The sequence below is a fragment of the Miscanthus floridulus genome, chromosome 1 (genome assembly GCF_019320115.1).
Source record: "Miscanthus floridulus cultivar M001 chromosome 1, ASM1932011v1, whole genome shotgun sequence".
Classification (NCBI taxonomy): Eukaryota; Viridiplantae; Streptophyta; class Magnoliopsida; order Poales; family Poaceae; genus Miscanthus; species Miscanthus floridulus.
This window is the reverse complement of record NC_089580.1, coordinates 143,683,432-143,708,589: the sequence shown is the minus strand read 5'-3', so window position 1 is coordinate 143,708,589 and position 25,158 is coordinate 143,683,432. Positions and strand designations below refer to the sequence as shown.

The following is a 25,158-nucleotide window of genomic DNA, read 5'->3' as shown; positions in this document are numbered from 1 at the left end:
GGACGAGGTTTGCCGTGGTGAAACGGTTGCCGCCCCGTTCAAGGTTAGTGTATTTTCGGCGGGGTCATAGTGCATTCCATTCGCCTTTTTGGTCTCGCGCTGACCCTGTAGGTTATTTTTCCTTAGTCGAAAGCGGCCTGCGGACGAGCTCCCCTTGGCGCCCCTTAAGACGCTCAAGGCGAGCCCCGGCTCCTTCGCCCACTAGGTGGCGGAGGCACAAGTCGCTATCCAACGCGGCGCGGCGTTGGCGAGGGTCAACCCAAAGGGGCCGGCCGCCCAAGGAGGGGTTGCCGAGGCAGCCCCTGCGTAGACGAGGGAGGGAGCGCTTCCGCCTCATGGGGGCGAGGCTCACGAGTTGGATGCGGCCGGCGTGCCCTTGGTTGCCGAGGCCCCCGGGGTCTCCGAAGCTGAGGCGACGGAGGCCACGGCGCCCACGACCGCCGAGACTGCAGTGGCCGCGGTTGGTGTTTCTACGTCTGCCGAGGCCACGATGGCGGAGGCCGAAGCCCCTGAGACCGTCGAGGCCATCGCGATGGTGGCGATGCAGTCCGTCCAGGAGGCGGAGATGAAGGTGGCGGAGGCCTTGGTGGCGCCCTTGGTTCAGGGGCCGCCGTTGTTGCGAGAGAGCGCCCAGGAGACGGAGGTCTATCCGATCTCCTCCGACGATACTTCCCGGGAACGGGAGGTGGTCGACACCGAGGATGCCGATGCCATGGAATAGCCTACGCCGATCTTGGACGAGAGGGGCTCGGCCCTCGTGCGGGTGCGACCCGAGCCTTGCGGGTGGGATCACCCGCGGGTACTGTGGCGGAGCCGGGACGACCCTGAGGGGAGCCCCTGTTCGCCCTCGAGGACGCGGCTGAGGGCGGGCGCTAGGGCACCTTCGAGCAATACCGCCAGCTGGCAGAGCGGTCGCTACAGACGGCCCTGTCCGTGGTGGCCGACGACCTGCCCGGAGTCGCCCAGGTTCACGTTTTCGTTTCTCGCGTGACGTTGTCCTTTTCTGGTTTTGTCACAATCAATGACCCCCGTTCTGCTTCCCCAGGAGCTCGAGACCCGGTCCCTTAGGAAGTCGGTCTTTCTCTGGCGGGAGAGGGGCGTCTGGGACTAGCTTCAGCGGCAGAAGGGTCTTCTTGCCGGCGCCAACGAGCTCCTGTCGGCGCGGAGCGCGGAGGTAGAGGACCTCCGCCTTCGTTGTGCCGATGCGAAGGTCGAGGCGGCCACGGCCTAGGCGCAACTCGCTCCTCTGGCGGTGCGGGTTAAGGAGTTGGAGGAGGAGCTCACCCGCGTGGTCAGCGACCGGGATGCCTTCAGGGGCCGAGCCGTTGAAGCTACGGCCTCGGCCGTGGCTCACGCGGGGCAGCTGGGGGTGGAACAGAGGGCGCACCAGCTGACGAAAGGTGCCTTGGACGAGGCCCTTGCTGCAGCTGAGGCTTCATAGACTGAGGCTGTAATTTGGAGGGGGACGGTCGAGGGTGAGTTCTAGTCCCTCATTTTGTTTTCTTTTCCTTGTGTTCGCTCCCTAACTCCCTTGTGTGACGCAGAGCTGGGGAGCGAGGCTTCCAGGGCGGCCGAGGCTTCTTAGGTTGAGCCCCAACGCTTGAAGGAGGAGGCCGAGGCTTCCCGTGCCGAGGCCCTGTGCTGGAAGGAGAAGACCAAGGCCTGTCAGGTCGAGACCTGACGCTGGGAGCTGAAGGCCAAGGGTGAGTTCCGTGGGTTTCCGCCCCTAGCTCCCTTGTTTTCTCTCTCGCTCGACCTCATTCCATTTTCCACGGTGTAGAGTCAGAGGCGGAGGTTACTCGGGCTGCTGAGGCTTCCAGCGCGGTGCAGACGGTGCTCGAGACTGAGATTGGGGAGCACGAGGCGCTGAAGCGTGCTACCCTTTCCGCCTATGAGGCCTTGGAGGTTGAAGGGGTTCAGTCAGGCAGCTCCCTGGGGAGCCGTTTGATCGCACTGAGCAACCAGATGCGCGAGCGACTCCGAGGAGCGCTGCACACGGGTGTCAAGCGCGCGCTGGCCGTCATCTCTTCTCACTACGTCGGCGTCGACCTCCTGGCCATCAGCGATGGGTATGTCCTGCCTGATGATGACGAGGAGGCAGACACGGTGGTCACGAAGCTGATGGAGGCGGCGGAAGGCCCTGGCTCAGCGCTGGCGACGCTCTTTGAAGAGGAGGTGGTTCCTCCCCTACCACCCACCGGTGTTGAGGGCTCTGAGACTTGATCTAGGCCCCAGGGGCTTTATGTAAAAATAGAGTAGGAGTTATTTTTGTATCATAACGCTTGTGGCCGTCGAGGCCTTTATTTCTGAAGTATTTGTGTTTCTTAGTTGTTTTTCTTATGTTTCCGAGCCTCTGCCCTCTGTTGCTCCTGATCAGATTTCATTTGCAAAACACCCCATTGGGGCCTAAGCCGTCCCTTGGGTGAGAGGTAGTGAGGGAGTGCCATAGCCTGGAGGCGTAGGCCGTCTCGCGGCTCTACCGGCCTCTTGCCTAGGAAATAGACCTTGGTCCGAGGAGTCTTTACAACTGATTCGTCAGAGCCTGCTAGAGTCTTGGCGTAGGAATTTTTGCGAAAAACAACTGAAGAATGGTGCATGGGACCTAGGGGGGAGTCCCCCATTTAGCCCTTGAGGGAGGCTTGGTTCTGCTAAGGCAGAGCCAAGTCTCCCTTGCCGTGTTATCGAGTTGCCGAGACCTACGATGGGCTCGGGGGGATTTCTCGAAAAATTAGACCAACTAAAGAACGCTTTTTAATTGTATTTTGAGAAACGTCATATACAAGGCTTGGAAATTTAGGGATAAAAGCGACGTAGTTGTTCTATGTTCCAAGCGTTGGTGAAGACTTCGCCCTTCTCGTTGGCCAGCTTGTAGGTCTCGGGCTTCAGTACTTGGGCGATGATGTACGGTCCTTCCCATGGCGGGGTCAGCTTGTGGCGGCCCTTGTTGCTCTGTGCTAGCCTCAATACCAGGTCGCCTACCTTCAAGTCCTGGCCTCGGACGCGCCGAGCCTGATAGCGCCGTAGGCTCTGCTGATATTTGGCCGAGTGTAGTAGCGCGACGTCTCGGGCTTCCTCTAGTTGATCGAGGGCGTCCTCTCGGGTGGTGCGGTTACTTTGTTCGTTATAGGCTTGTAGCCTCGGGGAACCATATTCCAAGTTGGTGGGGAGGATGACCTTGGCCCCATAGACCAGGAAGAAAGGCGTGAACCCCGTGGCTCGGCTTGGAGTGTTCCTCAGGCTCCAGATGACCGACGGGAGTTCGGTGAGCCATTTCTTGCCAAACTTTTTCAACCGGTTATGAATTCTTGGTTTGAGGCCTTGTAGGATCATGCCGTTGGCACGCTCTACTTGGCAGTTGGTCCTTGGGTGTCCTACAGCCGACTAGGCCACACGGATGTGGTGGTTGTCGCAAAACGTCAGGAACTTTTTGCCGGTGAACTGTGTCCTGTTGTCGGTGATGATGGTGTTGGGGACCCCAAATCTGTGGATAATGTCAGTGAAGAATAGCACCGCCTGCTCGGATTTGATTCGACTGATTGGACGAGCCTCGATCCATTTGGAGAACTTGTCGATTGATACCAGTAGATGGGTATAGCCCCCGGGGGCCTTTTATAGAGGCCCGACCATGTCGAGCCCCCACACGGCGAACGGCCATGTGATGGGAATGGTTTGCAGGGCCATGGCCGGGAGATGTGTCTGCCGAACATAGTACTGGCAGCCTTCGCAGGAGCATACTAGTTTGGTAGCGTCGGTGACCGCCGTCGGCCAGTAGAACCCTTGGCGGAAAGCGTTCCCTATGAGCGTCTGAGGCGCCGCATGGTGCCTGCAGGCGCCTGCGTGTAAGTCCCAAAGCAAGGCTTGGCCCACCTTGGAACTGATACATTGTTGGAGTACACCTGAGGGACTTCGCCTATACAATTCGTCATTGTAGAGGACGTAAGCCTTGGCTCGGCACGCTAGCCGTTGGGCTTCGGTCCTGTTGCTAGGAAGTTCCCCCCGATCGAACCAATCGAGGAATGGAATTCGCCAATCCGCATCCTGGTCGGTCTGCGGAGGCTCGGCGCTAACTTCCATGACTTTGGGCTCGATCGAGGGGGTCTCGGTAGTAGAGGGGGCGTCGAGCCTGGCCGTGGTTTCCACAGACGGGCCCTCCTCTACTGCCAGGGTGTAGTCAACGGAAGGCTTGTGGAGGTCTCTGGCAAAGACGTTCAGGGGGACCGGGGCCCGTGCCGAGGCCATCTTCGCCAGCTCATCGGCGGCCTCGTTGTGTTTCCGTGCGACGTGGTTTAGTTTGAGGCCGTCGAACTTGTCTTCTAGGTGATGTACCAATTTGCAGTAAGCCTCCATTTTGGGGTCGAGGCAATTTGACTCCTTCATCACTTGATCTATGACGAGCCGCAAGTCACCTCGGACGTCGAGGCGCCATGCCCCAAGTTCGATGGCGACTTGTAAACCGTTGATGAGGGCCTCGTACTCTGCCGTGTTGTTGGAGGCGGCGAAATGGAGCCACACCATGTAGCGCATGTGTACTCCGAGGGGTGAGATGAAGAGCAAACCCGCGCCTGCCCCGGTCTTCATCAGGGATCCGTCGAAGTACATGGTCCAGCACTCCGTCTAAATTTGAGCAGGTGGCAGTTGGGTGTCTGTCCATTCAGCCATGAAATCGGCCAAGACTTGAGACTTGATCGCTTTTTGAGGCGCAAAAGTCAAGGTTTCCCCCATAAGCTCGACGGCCCACTTGGCTATCCTGCTCGAGGCCTCTCGGTTATGAACTATCTCCCCCAGGGGAAAAGAGGATATCATAGTCACCGGGTGAGACTCGAAGTAGTGACGCAGTTTGTGCCAGGCCAGGACCACGGCGTAGACCAGCTTCTGGATGTGGGGGTAGCGTGCTTTGGTCTCGGAGAGCACCTCGCTGATGAAATAAATAGGTCGTTGGGTGGGCAGAGTATGCCCCTCTTCCTGCCGCTCTACCACTACGGCAGCGCTGACCACTTGGGTCGTTGCGGCGACGTAGAGTAAGAGGGCCTCGTCCCTGGTCGAGGGTACCAGGACGGGAGGATTTGTGAGCAGCCTCTTGAGTCTGTCGGGGGCATCTTCGGCCTCGGGGGTCCAAGAAAAACGCTCGGATTTCCTCAAGAGCCGGTACAAAGGCAAACCTTTTTCGCCGAGGCACGAGATGAACCGGCTCAGGGCCGCAAGGCATCCCATGACCCTCTATACTCCCTTGAGGTCTCTGATTGGTCCCATGCTGGTTATGGCCGAGACCTTCTCTGGGTTGGCTTCAATCCCGCGTTCCGAGACTATGAATCCCAAGAGCATGCCACGGGGGACCCCGAACACACACTTCTCGGGATTGAGCTTGATGCCCTTCTCTCGAAGGCATTTGAAGGTTGTCCTCAAGTCATTGACAAGATCCTCGGCCTTTCTGGTTTTGACCACGATGTCGTCTACGTAGGCCTCGATGGTCTACCCGATGTTGTCGCCAAAGACCTGGGTCATGCACCGCTGGTATGTGGCACCTACATTTCTGAGGCCGAAAGGCATAGTCACGTAGCAGTACATGCCGAATGGTGTGATGAAAGAAGTCACAAGCTGGTCAGACTCTTTCATCTTAATTTGATGGTAACCAGAATATGCATCAAGGAAAGACAGGGTCTCGCACCCTGCAGTGGAATCAACGATTTGATCGATTCGGGGTAATGGAAAGGGGACTTTCGGACAGGCTTTGTTCAAACCGGTGTAGTCTACGCACATCCTCCATTTCCCATTTTTCTTCTTGACTAACACGGGGTTAGCAAACCACTCTGGGTGGGACACCTCCCTAATGAACCCAGCCGCCAAAAGTTTCTGTATCTCCTCACCGATGGCCCTACGCTTTTCCTCGTCGAAGCGGCGCAGGCATTGCCTCGCCGGTCTAGACCCAGCCCGGATGTCTAGGGCGTGCTCGGCGACCTCCCTCGGTATGCCTGGCATGTCTGAGGGACTCCATGCGAATATGTCGGCATTCGCACGGAGAAAGTCGACGAGCATGGCTTCCTATTTGATATCGAGGGTGGCGTTGATCCTTAGCGCCCGGTCGTCGGGGCAGGCGGGGTCGACCGGGATGAGTTTGATGGTTTCCGTGGGCTCGAACGCCCCCGCACGATGCTTGGAGTCAGGCACCTCGCCACTGAGTTGGTCGAGGTGGGCGATGAGGGTCTCGGCCTCCGCAAGAGCCTCGGCGTACTCGATGCATTCAAAGTCGCAATCGTATGCATGTTCGTACGTGGACTCAATCATGATGACACCGCTAGGGCCTGGCATCTTGGGCTTGAGGTAGGTATAGTTGGGCACTGCCATGAACTTGGCATTGCACGGCCGCCCCAGGATGGCGTGGTAGGCTCCCCCGAACCCGACTACCTCGAAGGTGAGGACTTCCTTGCGGTAGTTGGAGGGGTGCCGAAGCAGACAGGAAGGTCAATGCGCCCGATGGGTCACGTGCGCTTCCCTGGTACGATGCCGTGGAAGGGGGCAACGCTGCCTTGGAGCCTCGACCGGTCGATCTCTAAGAGCTCCAGGGTATTGACGTAGAGGATGTTGAGGCCGCTACCTCCGTCCATCAACACCTTGGAGAGTCGGGTGTTGCCGATGATCAGGTCGACGGCCAGTGGGTATTGCCCGGGATTTGAAACATGGTCAGGGTGGTCATCTCGATCGAAGGTGATCGCCTCCCGAGACCAATCAAGGTACTGGGGGGTGGCCACCTTGATCAAGAAGACTTCTTGGCGTTCTCTCTTGCGCTGCCACGCCGTAAGGCATGCCGAGGGTCCACCGAAGATCATGAAGGCGTTGCGTACCTCGGGGAACCCGTCGTCCTTGTCTTCATCGCGGTCACCGGCGCCCTTATGCTTGGCATCGTCGTCGGGGTGCTTGAGCCTGGCGTTGTAACGCCACAGCATGGTGCAATCCTCGAGAGCGTGCTTGACCGGGCCTTGGTGGTAAGGGCAGGGTTTCTTGAGCATGTCGTCGAAGGGCCTAGGGCCTTTGAAGCCTCGGGGGTTCTTGCGTTCTGCGGCCGTGACCAGATCAGCCTCTAGGACCTCCAGCTTCCCCGGGCGCCCCTTTTTCTTTCTCTTGGGGAGGTGGGAGGCTGAGGCCTCGGGGGCCTCGTCCCTCCGCTTCCCCTTGGTGTCGCTATCGGGGAAGATGGCTCCAATAGCCTCCTCACCTGAGGCGAAGCTGGTGGCGATGTCGAGGAGTGCGGCAGCCGAGCGCGGCACGTTTCGCCCTAACTCTCGAACCAGGTCTTGGCAGGTAGTGCCGGAGAGGAAAGCCTGGACGATCTCCGAGTCGCCGACGCTAGGTAACTCGGTGCATTATTTGGAGAAGCGCCAGATGAAGTCTTAGAGAGACTCGTCCGGCTTCTGGTGGCAGTTCTTAAGATCCCAGGAGTTCCCAGGGCGCACGTATGTGCCCTGGAAGTTCTCGACGAAGATCCTAACCAAGTCACGCCAGTCGTGGATTTGTGAGGGAGGAAGGTGCTCGAGCCAGGCTCGTGCTGAGTCTGACAAGAGCAAGGGGAGGTTGCGGATGATGAGCAGGTCATCGTCTGCACCACCAAGCTGGCAGGCCAGGCGGTAATCGGCTAGCCAGAGTTCAGGGTTGGTCTCGCCGCTGTACTTCACGAGATTGGCTGGTTGTCGAAACCGGGCAGGGAAAAGTGCAGCGCGGATGGCCCTGCTGAAGACCCGAGGGCCTGGCGGTTCAGGGGAAGGACTGCGGTCCTCCCCGCTATCATAGCGACCACCATGGTGTGGGTGGTATCCTCGAGCGGGCCCCTCGTTGTCGTGGCGTCGTCGCCTGCTGACCACCTCATGGTCACCCTGTACCTCGCGTCGATTGCCGAGGCGGTCCAGAAGCACGGGGACCCTGTGGGCTATCGGCGCTCGGTCAGGCTCGGGACGAGCCGGGGCCTCCCTGTCTTGCCGAGGCAGTGCCGTGGGCAGGTTCGAGGTGCCCCCATGCCGTCGGGAGGCGGAACTCTTGGCCTGCTGAACCGCGGCGGTCTCTAGGAGATCCCAGAGCTCGCCACGGACCCACCACCCCTCTGTGGTAGAAGGCTCGGGCATTGCGCGGACCAGCATTGCCGCGACCGCGACGTTCTGGCTAGCGCGATTGAAGACTAGTGGTTGCTCACTCCCTTCGTCGTCATGGATGCGGTGATGCACATCGCGGGCCCTCCGTCGGGCTCCCCTGCCTTCGCCGCGACCTCGCTGTTCTTGTTCGAGAGAGTCTCGAAGCTGCTGCAGAAGGAGTTGGTCTTGTTCGACCTTGGCCTGGAGCTCACGGAGCTGTTCTAGGTCTGGGCGCTGAGGTCGAGCAAGAGCGATGTTCTCATTTCGTGCGGCCGACAGGACATTGCGTGGGGGCATGGCGGCGCCCGCACCTGGGTGAAGCGGGGAACGGCTACCTACCCCCTCATCCTCTTCGCCCGCCCTCGGCATCCCGAGCCCAACGTGAAAACACTCGCGAGTGGGGTCGTAAGTGCCTTAGTCGTCGGAGTCGGAGTAGCCGAAGCAGTAGTCGCTTGTGGCCAAGAACTAGCGCAAAGCCCCAGGGTCGTGGAGTCCGGAGAAATCCACTCCTGGCCATGCCTTGTCCTCATCCGAGGAGTCGGCGTGGGTGCTTAGGTCGAGGCCGAAGCGCTAGCGGTGCTCTGAGGGATCCTCGTGAGCGGCAGTGCAAGCGTAGGTGTAAGAGGTGGCGGCATTTCTCAACCCGAAGGGGTATGGGGATGGTGCCGTCGCCAGACTCTGCTCCGCTGGGATCGGCTCCTCAGGGAGTGGTGGGGCAGAGCTTGATGACTGGTCATCGCCGTGTGCCACCGGCGATTTTCCTTTGTCCAAGCTCAGGCTAGACAGGTCCCCAGCCAGGGACCCTGTGCCAACAACTAGTCGTAGGATGCCGGTGGTGAGCGGCGTGCCATCCTAGATTCGCGTAGCTTCGGGGTGGTCATGCTCGCGTCGTGCCTGGCGAGTGCGGCGAGAGCGGCAGCCCAGGCGCCGCCTGCGCCTGGGCTGCCGGTGCGTGACTTCATCATCGGTTGGTGGGGCTCGAGGAGTGAGGAGTACCCATGCCCTAGAGACATGAATTCTAGGCTCCCGAACCAAACCACCGTGCCGAGACGTAATGGTCGTATGGGGTCTGCCATCCGGAACTTGCTGGGATGATGAAATTGACACGCAGAGGCCCCTACCTGGTGCGCCAACTGTCGGTGTTTCAGACCGGGGGGTCCTCAACCAACCAGTGAATTTGTTCTACGTGTTCCCAATCCCGGATGGTGATGCAAAGAGACACAAGGTTTATACTGGTTCAGGCAATCGATGCCCTACGTCCAGTCTGAGAGATCGATCTCGTATTCCTTGCACCAAAGTGCTTGTAGTAGGGGGTTACAAGCTTGGTGAGAGAGGGAGCTAGTCCCAGGTCTCGGCAAGGTGTCGTGTGGGCTGCTTGAGACGTTGCTCTCAGGCGGCTGGGATGTGTGCGTGTGTTACAATGTGTTACCGGGTCTCCCCCCCCCAAAACGGCCCAAGTCCTCTCCTTTTATAGCCTGAAAGGAGGACAAGGACGGTACATGAGCTAACTATACGGTGTCGTGTGAACAGAGGCGGCGCGTCCGAGCCCTGTAGCCTGTTCCTATGGCGGCGTGGTCGTCGGAGTGGTCCGTCCTTGGAGCACTAGGGCGGCGTGGTCGTCCCATCCGATCCTGTGCGTCGTGGGAGCCCTGGGACTATCTCAGAGTGGGTGCGGCGGTGAACGTGCAAGCCACTGTGGACGGACTGTGCGCGAGGCCGAGACTTGGTCGGTGCTGAGGCTGCATCGTAGTGGAGGGGTCTCGGCAGGCACGAACCTCAAGATAGCCAAGACCTTGGTGTACAGTGCTGAGGCCTCGAGTGGGCGGCTGATCGTGGGCACAGCGTTAGGACACAGTGGCCGATAATCCCCGCCATACCCTGTCCCAGCCGGTATGGCGCTGATCGTGGACACAGCGTTACAACACAGTGGCCGGTAATCCCCGCTGTGCCCTGTCCCGGCCGGTATGGCGCTGATGCGACCTCGGGTCCCGTCGGCCATTCTGTGGCATTGAGCCATCGCCCGGCTGAGATTGCAGGAGTGGTTGAAGCATTAATGAGACATGACGCGTTGTCTGGAGGGTCGGTCGAGGCGGGGGGTGACGGGCTGCGGACGAGCCAGGCTCGAGCAACACGGAGAATGAGGCTTCGCGCGAGACGGAGATCGGATTCCTTGCCGAGGCATGCTGCGAGAGGCCTCGCGCGATACGGAGAATGCACCCCCTGCCGAGGCCTTCCATGGCGGGCCTCGCGTGAGGTGGAATTCGCGTCAGGGTGCCGAGACCTCCTGCGCGAGGCTTGAGGTCGAGGCGGGGGGCCTGGTGGGCTTGGTCGTTGCGGGTGAGGGGCCCACGACTTACCTTCTAGCTTTATTTTTTGATGGGACTTTAGCGACCCTTTTGATTGTTCGCTCGGGGTACCCCGTTTTAAGGTACCCGACAAGAACCTTGCCAAATCTGCCTACATTTAATTACTTTCTCTCTTTGCATTTGTAAAAGGGACAGTTTTTTCCTCCTTTCATTTGGTTTCAAGCTCACGTGTTCCACTGCCCTCGCTTGTTGTTTCTTACGTGAACCATAGTTGATGTCATCTGTCTTGCATGGCTCAGCCTCCTAATCCAAAGAGAAGGTCCCTACCTCTTTTAGACTGGAGATCCGACCTGCCAGAGGATCTCCTCAAGTCCATCGGGCAGCGTCCCGCATCAGGCCATGACGCGGCGTCCTTCTGATCCGCTTGCTCCCCATGGCGCGCCGCCGTCCCGTTCGCGACCTTCGGGCCGCTCCTACTGCTCCCGTTCGACCCCGACTCGGACCGCGTCGGCTTCTACTACGTCCCGGAGAAGAAGGTCTTGTCCAAGACGCTGCCCGACGTGCGCGGCAAGGTGGTGTGCGGCTCCTCGTGTGGGTGGCTGGCGCTCATGGACGAGGCGACGTCCGTGACGCTACTGAATCCATTCGCGATGCCCGTGCCCCCCGCGTTAAGCTCCCGCCAGTAGGCGAACACGTCGTGGCGACGTCCTCATCGGAACACATGTCTAGGGTCCACAGCCGGTGGGTCCTTCATCCCACCAACGGCTACGGGGACGCGAATGCCGCAGGCAGAGCCATCAAGCTAGAAGACATGAGGGACGTGTTCTTCCGTGAGATCATGCTCTCGGCGCCGCCTGATGCCGCCGGCTACGAGTGTGTGGCCATGGCCATGCTTGGGTGCTCCACGGAGGTCGTGTTCTGCCGGGTTGGAGTCGACAGCGCATGGACGTTGCTCGACACCAAACTGGAGTTCTCCATGGGGTCTATCGTCCACTGTTAAGATAAGTTCTTGGCGATCAACTGCACTGGAGAAATCTCCGTCTACAGTAGCAACGCCGCCGACGCTACTCCAACCACGACGCTATTGTCATCGCTGTCGCCACCTGCGTGGCTCTACCACCGCAGCTACCTAAAATCAAACGGTGAGCTACGCATTGTGAGTGCCATGGTGAGCATGTTCCACGAGACACAGAGCTTCACCTATAGCAGCGCGATCTACAAGTGCAACCTCCACGACCGTACGCTGGAGTGGTCCAGGGTGAGGGACATCGGTGATCAGACATTGTTCGTGTCTAAATATTTCAATGAAAATTTCAGTGGAACAAGTGTATCTAAGTACAAGAAGAACAAAATCTACATGTCTAAGCCATTGTATGGGGATCCATACGACTTGGTCCATCGACTGGAGATCGTTGATATTGCTACCGGCGCATCCGAAGTGAAGCCCGTCCAGGAAAAGATGCAGGGTTCCAAGGCTCTAGGTTGGATTTGACCCAATCTCTGGAAGCTCTAGAGTTTGTGAGCCTGCGACGCTGCGCACTCCGTGACTGTGTTAAATTCATAAACTTTGCTTTTTGGATTAAATGTCACTTTAACGTTGATATTTAATTTAACAGTATTGTTATCTTATCGTGCGATCCATGTGTTTTTAGTATAAATTGTTAGTTATCCCGTAGCAACGTACGGGCACGCTACCTAGTTTAATTTAAAGACGATGGTGATCTTTTTGATGGAGCGCTGGAGTACAACCAGGGTCAGCAAGAGGTCACTCATGAACCGGTGGTGATGATCTTGACACACTCTTATCCATTTCAAAAACAAACATAGTGCTTTTAAAAAACGTGGTGCTTCTTCCGAATTTTCAATCACTGTAGTCTAAATACTGTAGGTAAAAAAGGATGTGGGGACTAAATACACAAAGAATATGGTTCATAACTAAAGAAAAAAATGTTTGAATCAATTTGGAAAAGTTTAGGGTACCCAAATAAAAATGTTTATTAGCTTTTTATTAATTTCTAAAAATGATCAAATCAACTTAAAAGTGTAAAATGCATAATAATAAATTTTGTTAGGTTATACAAACTAATTTTGTTAGGTTTATACAAACTAGATCTACAGGTGATAAAGATCATGAAACAGACTTTCACGCCGTTCGCTGGTCTGAAAGTTTTAGACCAGCCGGCTGCTTCCTCTCACATTTCACTATTCATCAAACCAGCCAAACAGTGTTTCTCTCTCACAGAACCAGCCAGTTTCAGCCAAGTTTCAGCCAGCCGAACGGGGCCTTTATATGTTTTTGTAATAAGCCGCAAGCCACGTGTGTATGAGAATCGTTGACAAGCGTGCGATCTACAACTAAAATATTCATAAGAGAAACATTGAAGGGTTTGTGAGCCTGCGATGCCGCGCTCTACGTGATTGTGTTAATTTCACAAATTTTGCTTTTTGGATTAAATGTCACTTTAACGTTGATATTTAATTTTATAATATTGTTATCTTATCATACGATCCGTATGTTTTTAGTAGTATAAAATGTTAACTATTCCGTAGCAACGTACGGACACGAACGTAGTAGCATAGAACAAAGTCATATAGTGACAGCGTTACTCGGCCTATCAGCCTAACCGGTGAGGAAGCCTTGCGAGTAAATGTCATCCATCCATGTATCCAGGGGGAAAACCCATCAAACTCAGCCCAAATCTTTGACCATGTGGCCTCAACGCAGCGGCACCTCGAAGATAGCAAGTTGCACAGCGTCCTCTCTGTTTCTCTCCCCCTGAGGAAAACCAAGACCCCGCCGGTTTATCCCCCGCATGATATCCCATAAATATTCGGGCGAGTTTAATATCCCGTCCGCCCAACATGCGAATCAAGTTGATATCCCAGCAAAGGACAGGCCAACGAGAGAGAAAAAAAACGGGGGAAAGAAAACGAAATTCCCAGGCCGAAATCCCTGCCCACACAAATTGCAGGGCGCCGGAACCCCACTATATAAGCGCCCTCGGCACACTCCCCCGTTTCTTGCACTCCTCTCCTTTCGCAATTCACTCATCCTCCACACCTCTCCCTGTCCCACTCTGTTCCTCCCACTCGTCGGCTCTGCTCCAATTTCAATTCAAAGAAGACGCTCGGACATGGAGTGGCTGCGCGGGAAATGCATCGGCAAGGGCGCCTTCGGCACGGTGCACCTCGCCGTGGACACGGCCACGGGCCGCGCCTTCGCCGTGAAGTCGGTGGACGCGAAGAGCGCGCCGGCGGCGGCCATGGCGTGCCTGGAGAGCGAGATAAGGATCCTGAAGAGGCTGAGCTCGCCCCACGTGGTGGCGTACCTCGGCGATGACGGCGCGACGGGGGCGACGAGGAACCTGCACATGGAGCTGGTGCCTGGCGGCAGCGCCGCGGAGGCGGCGGCGACGCACGGGGGCCTCGGTGAGCGCGGCGCGCGCGGCGTCCTGCGGAGCGTGGCCGCCGCGCTGCGGTACCTGCACGAGGAGGCCGGCATCGTGCACGGGGACGTCAAGGGCCGGAACGTGCTCCTCGGCTGCCGCCGCGACGCCCAAGGCTGCGGCGGCGCGAAGCTCGCTGACTTCGGCGCGGCGAGGCTGGTCTCCGACGCCGCGACGACGCCCCGCGGGCCGCGCGGGACGCCCGCGTGGATGGCTCCGGAGGTCGCGTGCGGCGGCGCGGCGACGCCGGCGTCGGATGTCTGGTCCCTGGGCTGCACCGCGCTCGAGCTGCTCACGGGGAAGCGCCCGTGGTCGGAGCTCGGCGGCGCCAGCGAGGTCGGCGAGCTGCTGCTCCTCGTCGGGTTCGGCGGGAAGCGCCCCGCGATCCCCGCGTGCCTGTCGGACGCGTGCCGCGATTTCCTCGACAAGTGCCTCCGCCGCGACGCGGCCCAGCGGTGGAGCTGCGAGCAGCTGCTGCGCCACCCGTTCCTTTCCACGGACGCTGGCGACGACGCCAGCGAGCCGTGGCCATCCCCGTCCCCGTCTCCATCTCCGTCGCCTCGGGCGGTCCTCGACTGGGCCCCGTCGGATTCCTCGGACTCCGAGGCACTGGGCGACGCGGAGACCGAGAGCAAGCACGAGGTCATGGCGCGCGCCAAGGGGCGGGTCGCCGAATTGGCAGCAAATGGGCCGCGGACTAGCTGGGACTGGGAAGAAGTGGAGTGGGGGACTGGGGCCACCTGGGCAGCCGACACCCGGGCCCCACCTCCACCTCCCAGTTCCGAGGCGCCAAGAAACGGCAACGCAAGTGCGCCCGTACCCAGCGCCGCCGCCTTCTCCGACGGCCGTGATCGTGACGTCCTCGTCCTCGTCCTCGTCCTCGTCGTCGGCAGCGGCAGCGGGCTCCGCTGTGGCCATGGCCGTCCTGGTTGTCACAGTCACCGCTGTCGGTATAAATGCGGGTTTGGGGTGGTAGGAGTAGGACTCGGCTGGCCGCCGTTGGCCGTTGTACCTGCGCTAGTACCATGTACTGTACTGTTGTTCCCTTTGTCCACTCAATTCAATGCAATCCAAATTTGCGTCGAATCAAGCAGCCAATGGGCTTTGCATGCCGTTTGCGTTTTGCATGCGTTCTTCTTTGATCGGGTGGGTGACTGGGTGGCCGTCCATGATCGGTTGATCAGCCGTCAGCGCCGGCGCGTATCGGCACAAGCTCAACTCGACCCTCAGGGCAAACTAGCGTTTCTTTTATCGGAAATGCTATTGCTCAGTACTCCCAAGCTGACTAATTAGTACTTCTAATTACACTCGCTGGGGGTAAAAAAGGAAGAAAAGAAAACAGGACGCTTAGGGAGTGTTTGGTTCCGTGGACTAAATTTTAGTCCATGTCACATCGGACGTTCGGATGCTATTTAGGAGAACTAAATATGAGTTAATTATAAAACTAATTACATAGATGAAGACTAATTTACGAGACGAATTTATTAAGCCTAATTAATCCGCCATTAGCATATATTTACTGTAGCACCACATTGTCAAATCATGGACTAATTAGGCTTAAAAATTTTGTCTCGCAAATTAGCCACAATCTGTGCAATTAGTTATTTTTTCGTCTATATTTAATACTTCATGCATGTGTCCAAACATCCGATGGGACAGGGACTAAAATTTTTCTGTAGAAACCAAACACCCCCTTATTCTGAAATTGCAAAAGGGCATTTCCATGTTGCCATTGCCATGGTGGTCTGGATTCTGAACTGGCCCAGAATGACAGGTAGGCATGGATCTGCAGAACGGCAAAACGATAGGATTCTACTCTTTTCAGGAAATACAGCTGGCAAAATGCCAGGCAGAAGCGTGCTGATACCACGGCGAAGCAGAGCAGACACAACTGCTGTGCTGAGTACCACGCCGAAGCAGAGCAGACAGCAGAGTCGGAGGCTCCCACAGCAGCGCGTGAATGCGTCAGACTGAAATCTTTGCTGCACAAAGATTTTGTTCCGGTTTTCAGAGAGGGGCCGTGTTTAGCCTGGTTTAGTTCCACCAAATTCTCAATTTTAGCACTATGCAAAAAGAAGATTCTCCGTCACATCAAATTTACGGTACCTGCATGGAGTATTAAATGTTGACGAAATAAAAAACGAATTGCACAGTTTGGTTGTACTTTACGAGACGAACGTTTTGAGTCTAATTAGTCAACGATTGAACAATTATTACCAAATACAAACGAACGCTACAGTGCGCTACAGTATTACAGATTCCGGCGGCGCCAAATCTGCCAGCGAACTAAACAGGGCCTTAGTTGGAGGCCGGATTCGGCGTCGACGGATTCGGCAGCACTGTTCAAACACTGTAGCGTTTTGTTTTTATTTGGTAATAATTGTCCAATCGTTGACTAATTAGGCTCAAAACATTCATCTCGCAAAGTACAACCAAACTGTGCAATTAGTTTTTAATTTCGTCAACATTTAATACTCCATGCATGTACCACAAGTTTAATATGACGGTGAATCTTTTTTTTACATAGTGCCAAATTCAGGAAATCTGGGGAACTAATGCCAGGGTCTGTTTTGTACGCGAATTGCCGAAATTTTCTTCAGATCGGGTCTGTCCGTACCACACGACGCACGTACATGAATCGCAAAATTCCCTTGCTGAAAAACAGCAGCTGGGAAGGAAGCATCGGCATCCCGTTGGGCCGTGCCATTCTTACCCGTCGTAAGGCGCGCGCAACCACCGCCATCAATGGGTAGCTACCGGTATCACATATTCGCGCTGAAAACATGTGTACCCGCGCTACAATGCGCATCAATCTCAATCTCAGCCCATGGAAGGGAAGGGATCACACAGCTGCGATACACCGACAGCTTACTGTCACCTCGCCCTGTCCCTGGACAAAAGTGGCTTCAAGACGATGTGCCGGTACCACGGATGGAAGAGAGCCAAGTACGCAGGGGATCCACGCGTTCATCACGTTCCGGCAACATGGAAGATATGCACACCAATGCCATGGGCCTATGGAGGTATTCGTGCCCTGCCTACCATGGGAATGTACGTACCGGCAATGAGTACGACGCGCATCCCGTGGATCACGAAGATTTCAGCGTAGGTTTTTATTGCACGTCATTGGGAACATCATGTCCTGCACTCCTGGCTACCATGACAATACAATTCCACCGTAATAGGTATTCAGATAGCAGGTGAAGATTGCTCCACGGTACATAATATCGCAAGGTATCCTATGGGAGATCTTTGCCCTGTTGCACTTGAACAAAGATTGAAGGATGTGGATTTGCCTGCTCAATCACGATTTTGGGCGGTTTCTAGACAGAACTCAGACCAAACCATAAATAACCGGTTTTAACGGGTTGGTTTAGGCAGGCTAATGGTTTTAAACCGCCTAATCCAATCTACTACTCAGTCGAGCGGATCCAGGCCGAGTGGTGAAGGCGGCGCCGAGAGTTGTGCTAGGCCGAGTGGTGAAGGCGGCGCCGAGAGTGGTGATGACGGCTAGCATGGGTGTCAGCAAGCTGTTGCCGGATCTGCAGGTTGTGGTCGCGCCATGGCCATTGGTTGCTGATGGCAACGGCATGAGGCTGGATCCGTCCCGCACTGAGCCGTAGGTGTCTTACTCCTCGCGTCCTTGTTCCCGTCCCCTCACTGAGTTGCAGCAGAGCGGCTCGCTGGTGCTTGGCGACGGCCTAGCCAGGAGCGGTGGCGAAACTGGAAAGTGCCGTAATGGTACTCGGCGCGGCGCCTCATCACGCCGCCAACCCACGCAGGTGCGTTGCGCTGCAAGGCAAGGAGCTTCCATATGCCGCGCCGCCCGGCAAAGGTGAGCGCAGAGCGGCACGAGGGGACGCTGGAGGAGGCACGGGCTGCTCTGCTGTGGCTCCGGCTCCCGCGAAGGAGAGCACCATGAGGCCTGGGGCGAGGCCGTGCTTGGCTCCGGCGAAGGCATGCGCCATGCGGCCTGGGGCGAGAGTGAGCGCGTGACCACCACCCATGGTGACAGCAGATCGAAGAGGAGTAAGGACGAAGGAGGCGGGTTGAATGGTTTTGTCGACGGGCAATGAATCAAATCAACCAGCCTGAAACTAGCTTTGGGGTTTGGTCTGCCTTATTTGGCGGTTCCAGCGGTTTGGTACCAAACCACGAATAGGTATAGGTATATGTGGATGGCTTGGCAAGAAGATTTGCACAAGAGCGCACTGCATACGGAAGGACAAACCTCAACGATAAAGATGATAAACAAAGTATAGCATCTCATATTATTGAAAACGAATGAATAAGAGAAGTGGAGCAAAAAAGACATCACCACCATTTCAAGCTTTAGGCAACTCATCAAACAGCGTCCATTCCAAAAGCAACTCCAAGTAATTGTACAGACATGCTGACCCCAGCCATCCCAGATAAACAGACAACTTAAAAAATAACAGTCTATCAACCAAGAAAACCATGTAGATGACTGATGACTCTGATTTCACCTAACACAAGCATTCATCCCAGAGAAAACACAATGAAAATTTGTGGAGGGAAGATGAACCTTGACAACAAAATGAATGGAAGGACACTCATTTGACCCTTGTTTGCGTATACAAACGGCTTCAATCTTTAGCATCCTTCTTATCATCAGATGCAGGAGCCTCCTCTTTCTCCGCAGTTTCCTCCTTGCTGGCCTCTGTCACCGTTAACTTCTGTACCAAATCAGCGGCAGTGGAGGCTTCCTCGTTTTCTTCCTCCTCAGTCTTTCCTTGCTGTTCAGCTATCTCTTCAACAATATCCTTAAACTTCTTGCAATCTGAATAGAATCGCAAGAGAGTAAGCAGCAAATTCAAAATAAACAAGGATGCCAAAAATATAAAATTGTCATACTATCATCATCCAACAGCAATTGATATCTCAGAAAGAAACAAAAGTAAACCCAACCTAACACCACAATTCAAATTATCATCAAAAGTATAAAAGAACACTTTCTAGTTTCCAACATCTAAAGTCGTCCGAAGTTAAACATTTTTAGGTTTGACCAAATACATCAAAAGAGCACGACACCAAATTCAAATTATTAGATTAGATACACCATGAAAAGAAGGGCAGGCCTGGTGCAGTGGTGAGAGCTGTCTCACTGAGTCACCAGGTCGTGGGTTCGAAGCAGCCTCTCTGCAAATTTGCGGGGGGAAGGTTTGCCTCGGTTTTTCCCTTCCCCAGACCCCACTCATGTGGGAGCCTCCGGCACTGGGTCTGCCCTTTTTTATACACCATGAAATATGTTTTTCATAATATACATACTTATTTGATGTCATACATGTTGGTGTTCTTTTCTATGAAGTTGGACAAACTTAAAATAGTTTGACTTACGACAACTCTAGAAGTTGATTTATTTTGAGACCGGAATATAACTAAAAATAGCAATCAATACCTAAACTACAACGCTGATGATCTGTCAGATATTTGTAGATATCAAACAAAATTTCCAACAATACAAGCATGATACATATCATCATCCCGCAAATGTCTCAAAATAAGCAAGCAAGCACCTGATGCCCTTCTAACACAGGGAAAAGCTGCCAAGATCCCTGGAAACTAAATTGTTAGGTCCTTGGAGTATACTGCTACTATGGTCCTATATAAACATGAAGGTCGTGCATAGGCTAACCAATAGATGCCGTAGCTGAATGGAAGTGTGACATTAAAGTTAATTATTCATGGTGCATTGAGCAGCCACATTAACCTCAATAATCTGGCACCTGAGTGTGCAAAATTAATCAGTTATTCATGATGCATGTGGCAGTACGAGAGTAACATGCAGGCATGCTAACGCAGAGCTGCAAACGGTGATCCATTCAGCAATATCGGCATGTTGTGATCACATAATTAGCTAAGAAATAACAGCATGGCTGCTAAATGTCAAGGCAAAAGTAATGCTAGATATACACGACACATGGCAACAGAAGGTCCAATGGCGATCAAAATTAGCTCAGTCTCAGACCATTTCCAACTTGGCACTTTTGCTACCAAGTCGTGAGTTACAGGTCTTCCACTATTGAAACTTGCTATTCATGTTTAGAGACCAAAGTAGCAGTTCGCTAATTTTAGAGTAGGTTCTATCGCGATCAATGGAAATAAAATATGTTTTGCTTTGAGCACAAGTATTCTCCCACATTGGAAGTAACTTAAAATACTTGAAGAACAGCAGACAGCCTGTGACTGCACCAAGAGTAGCATGCCAGAAATACAGGCAAATGCGAAACAAAACCATATCATGGAAACAGGAAACATGAAGCTTTATTGATGATTGTTATGAGGACAGCACTATGAGTTCGAAGCCCAGTACGATACAACTAAGAATTGATGGGGCATTCATAATGTCAAGGAGGGTCACCGAACAATATACATAAAAAACAAATACAATATATGAATGGCATCCAACAAACTTAGCTTATCACATAATTCATAGATCCAAAGGCCAGTGATCAATCAACTTTTCTAAGACAAAAGTAAGCCAAAACAACAATAAATAGTTCAATCAACAGAGGTACCAAACATCATGACAGTGTAAGCTGCTAGCTATGAACAGATGCAAGGAGAGATAAAGAGGTAAGATATGGTTCTAGGTGCTCACTCTCGACAGATCCAAAACGGATAGCGAACATCTCCTCCTTGAGCTCACCGTCGGCGAAGTCCAGCGCGTGCCACACGCACGACTTGTCGCTCCCCGCGTGCTCCTGCATCTTAGTCGTCGCCACCACTGTGCGAACGGAGAAAAGGGTTAAGCAATACTCGCCAATGTCGAAACCTATCCAGCCAGATCGAAATCGCCAACGAAAATCCCACAAAAAGACCGTGATTACCAAGATGATTGGCGCAGATCTTAAGCGTCTTCGCCTGACGCATCACGAGGCGGACCTTGGCGGTCTCCTTGTGCTTGAGCAGCTTCACAGTGCCTGTTCCGCGCTCTTTCCACTGGTTCCCCTCCTTGTCGAACCGGTAGAGCTTCGCCTTCCTGCACAATCGCCGCACGTCGTCAGATCAACAAGACCTAGCCACCAAATCGGATCGGGGCGGATCAGGGAGGGGGAGGATTGAAGCGGCCGCGGATGACTCACATGTCGAGGAGCACGTCCTCGTCCTCCTCTCCGGTGGTAACGGCGACCTCCTCCAGCTTTACGATGGGCGCGACCTGGGCGCCGGTGTCCTCGTCCTCGCCGGCCGCCGCGGCCTCCTCCTCCTCCTCCGCTGGACGGTGTTCCGCCGGGTCGGCCATGGCGTTCGGCGCGGTGGCGTCGGTGGCTGCAGTAGGGCTCGTGGCCTGCGCTTGCTGGCTGCGCTCCTGCTACCGGTTGCTGCTGTCCGTGGCGGCCGCGGCGGTGGGGAGGGGGCGGCTATAAAGTTGAGAGACGTGGGGGAGGGGACGTGCGCGGCCGCAAGGGTTCGGCTCTGGGAAAGCGATTTGCCTAGTAGGGTTGCGTTGCGTTCCGGGCGGAGGAGTCTCACGTTCACCCGTCTCCTCTCCTCTCCTCTAGTCTCACGTTCACCCGGGCGGGCGGAGGAGTCTCACGTTCACCCGTCTCCTCTCCTCTAGTACAATCGAATTTGAATGCTGACGCCGTCGATTTTACAGTTGTTTTGTCGATTGACGGTTGAGATGTGTTGTCGAATACATTACGTAGACGAATTTGATAGTACTCCTACTACTCTTTTGTATGGTAACACCTGACTTTTATTTATTTTTTTGAGTAAAAGGTTGGATTTTCATTCGGTTTGCTTGGCTTATAAGCCGTACTTTTTCAGTCAACGAACAATATTTTTCTCTCACAACAAATCAGCCAACATTATTTTTAGCCATGACTTATCAGCCAAACGAATATGGCATTTATTAAAATAAAACTTTACAAACAACTCCTTGACTGGGCACCCTGAATTAAAGAAAAAAAATACAAATAGATCCTTCGCAGGAGCATCCAATGCCCATCGCCTTCGCCGACCATCGTCGCCACAGCTCGGATTTTCTCCACCTCCTGCAGTAAAGGTCATTCAGGATGAAGCTCACGGCCGATACCTGAATCGACGAAGAGTCCTCGAATTTTAACAAGGCCACCAGTAGCACGCCAAAAGACGTGTTGTTTATCCGTTGAACGCTCCGGCCAATCCTCGTTTTCACCGGGATCGGACGCCGATCGCCTCGCCGGCCAACCCCAGTCCACAAACAGCAAACCCACGAGGGGTACTACAAACCTCCAGCTTCCAACAGCAGCCATGTCGGTGATTTGAAGTCCGGCGACGTGATTGACATTGTGGGCACAACTGGTGAAGAGAAGCCCACAAGATTCGAGAACAACGCATAAGAAAACACCGAGGAAAACATTGTCGATGTTGAACCCCTCGCATGAAGCATCGTTGTTGAGCACCACAAGCCCATCAACCATCGCCAAACACCATCCACCACGGACACAGACATCACCAGAAAATCCATGGAGGGAGCAAAAGATTCATGATGGATTCGTCACCGGGAATACACCCAACCCCAACTCACAAAGGGGCGCCGCCGGAAGACACTACCACCGACGACGTCGCAGCCACATCGGAAGATGAGCACGGAGCACACATCCACATCGATGAGGCCACAGACGGGGAGAAAACTAACCCTAACCTACCGAAACTTAAGCTGATAGGAGAGGGAATGTACACCGGTCGTCGATCCCGTGACTCCTCTCCACCTCCGGCACCAGAGCGACCGCTACAGGCGAGGAGGAGCCGAGGAGATCGACGTCGGGAAGCGAATCGCCCTGCTTTCGCCCTGGTGAGTGGTGACTGTAGCTAGGTCGAGAAGGGTATCGATGCAGTAGTAACACCTGACTTTTAATTGAAGCCCGGCATAGCTCTATCTGGTTCTGGGCCAATCCGGCAGGAGTAGGACCGATGGATAGGGATATTCGGTGTTGGTTGAGCCCAATCCAACATACTCATACGTAGTTCTGCATGTGGCTTCTACGTAGTAGTAGGGTGATTTACATCGACTAATTATAATAGATAATAAGATCTTTTTACTAACAAATAAGCACCAAAATAAACTCTATCAAGATTCAAGCAATTTCAACATGAGATAGAGCATGATTTAAAAAACAACTATTTTCATAATTTTATGAGGTAAAACAATTTTTTCTAAAATCAAGCCAGATTTTAGGATTTTTTAATAAATGCAAAAATATTTGGATCAATTTTTAAAAAATATTTTTTATGATTTTGGATATTTTTGTTAAAAAAATCTAGTCCGATTTATCTCTAGCTTAGTCTGATTTACCCTCCTCTAATGTGGTGCTACATCAGTAAAATCACCATAAAAACCACACAAAGATGCAAAAGCAAACGATTTTAAAAATTCAGGGAATAAAAAAAACTTTTTTTATAGTTCAAAGAGGGAAATCTGATGACTGCGGTTAAGTGAGATAAATTGAACTTTTTCCTAAAAGAAACATTGCACCTCTAAAATACAGTGTATTAATTTTCCATCCTAGGGCTATATAGATTGCGTTTAAGTAATTGCCATCCCCCCTCCTAAAAAAATGGTCTCACCTGTTAAATTTTCCACGCCCATCATTATATTTTTCACTGATTATCTATCACTATTTTCCATCCACCACAATAACGGGCCATGTTATCGCCTCCTGTATCAAACTCACGGCATTTATTTGAGAGCCTCTGTCTTTCTAAATCCATGTGACTTATGAGTTTAGCATAATAGGTTTCTTGAATTGGGACATGCTCACAAGATTCAAGTTCTCGACTTAGTACAACATTCTTTTTTTCCCCTAGATTTATCTATCTAGGATGATAGGATCTAAAGGTACTACTATTTTTTTCAGTGGTAGATGATGTGCCCATCGAGAATAAGACACGTGTTGTGACTTTGTCAATCTTAAAATCTTATAGATACTTATAGTGGTACAAATTTATGTATGTGTATATAAGAACCTACGATTGTACTGAAATATTAAAATCTATTCAACCTTTTTCTTATAGCTAGGTTTGTCAAGCAATAGATAGTTCTTTCGTTACAACTAGAAACTACGTGCGGCATTGCCACGCTCTTGTCTGTGTTGGGCCAGCCCGCATGTGTGAGTGAGTTTATACCGAGACCATCAGTGTGGGATCAGCCCATTTGCTTGCACTACATCTTGATAGAAATGATTGTATACACATTGATGTAAATAATGTGTATAAGATGGTTCTATTTGTAGAAGAAATATAATCCTGACAACTCTAACTACGTGGCACTAAAGTTGAGAATGCAATTGCTTAATTTGTTGCATAGATAGCGAAGCATATTGATTTATGTAAAAGGTACAGATAATCTTGGAGTAAGGAAAAACTGAAGCATCGATTCAAGTTGTGTCTATAACTGAGAAGAAAAAGGCGTGTCTATAACTGAGAAGAGAAGGATAAACAGAGTTTTCTTATGTAAAGGTATTGTACCGCTCTTTCTGAGATTGCAAGTGCACTTGCTTGCTCACCAGCAAGGACAACCGTAAAAATAAAAAATAGGGCTGATGCGCCTAATACTTGAACGGAGGCCACTTGTGCAAGTTGGTTCGTGGAATCACATATACAAATGCATCAACAGAGACAAGTAGGTAGATAGAGAGACGATAACCAAGAAGTCAGTAGCAGCAGGAAAGAGATCAGAATTTTTTTTGAGGCACCATCAGTGTGAAGTGCAATTAGGAAATTAAAAGAAAAGGGTAAATCACTTAGTAGTGGGTGTGCTCTGTGCTGCTAGTCTTGCATTGTTTGTAGCGGGGTGACCCTGAATTATTGATCGTTTCTGTAATTACAATGATGTACTTTGAATTTTTTTTGTGGGTGAGCAAGCTTGAGAGATGAGTATGCTTGGAACTCATATTCAATAACCAATTGGAAGTAAAAGATTGTTTCCCTAGCAGTTGCATATGAAGAAACCATTGTTACCAACCAGGTGTTACAATGTTACCAAGGCCAATCATGGAGAATGGGCGTGCAACATCTGCAGTTTGGTGCATAACCAAATGAAATGGTTAATCAAGACTAAGTTTGCTAAAAAGATCGAGCCTCACTTATCATAATTGGAGTGAAGAGCACCACGAAAATGCGGTAAAAAAAACAAGCTGAAAATGCAAGAATGCATTTACATATGAATGACAATGAATGAATAAAGAATGTTTCAATGGTAGCAAGTTCAAACAATTTGCAGAAATCAATTAAGGAAGAACTGATAAGATGCTTATAACCATTATTTTCAGAAATAGTGCAGCT

The 25,158-nt window shown here is 52.9% G+C and overlaps 2 protein-coding genes across 2 annotated transcripts; one reads left to right on the top strand and one right to left on the bottom strand.

Moving 5' to 3' along the window:
• The first annotated feature begins 13,452 nt into the window (after nt 1-13,452).
• LOC136464615 (mitogen-activated protein kinase kinase kinase 18-like) lies at nt 13,453-17,492 on the top strand. Its single transcript, XM_066463568.1, has 2 exons — nt 13,453-14,982; nt 17,418-17,492. Exons 1-2 carry the CDS (start codon nt 13,558-13,560, stop codon nt 17,490-17,492), a joined length of 1,500 nt encoding a protein of 499 aa, XP_066319665.1. The 5' UTR covers nt 13,453-13,557.
• Nucleotides 17,493-18,156: 664 nt separating this feature from the next.
• LOC136496528 (ran-binding protein 1 homolog c-like) lies at nt 18,157-21,364 on the bottom strand. Its single transcript, XM_066492228.1, has 4 exons — nt 20,976-21,364; nt 20,721-20,872; nt 20,492-20,617; nt 18,157-18,670 (listed from the first exon to the last, which is right to left on the bottom strand). Exons 1-4 carry the CDS (start codon nt 21,131-21,133, stop codon nt 18,477-18,479), a joined length of 630 nt encoding a protein of 209 aa, XP_066348325.1. The 5' UTR covers nt 21,134-21,364; the 3' UTR covers nt 18,157-18,476.
• Between the last annotated feature and the right edge of the window lie 3,794 nt (nt 21,365-25,158).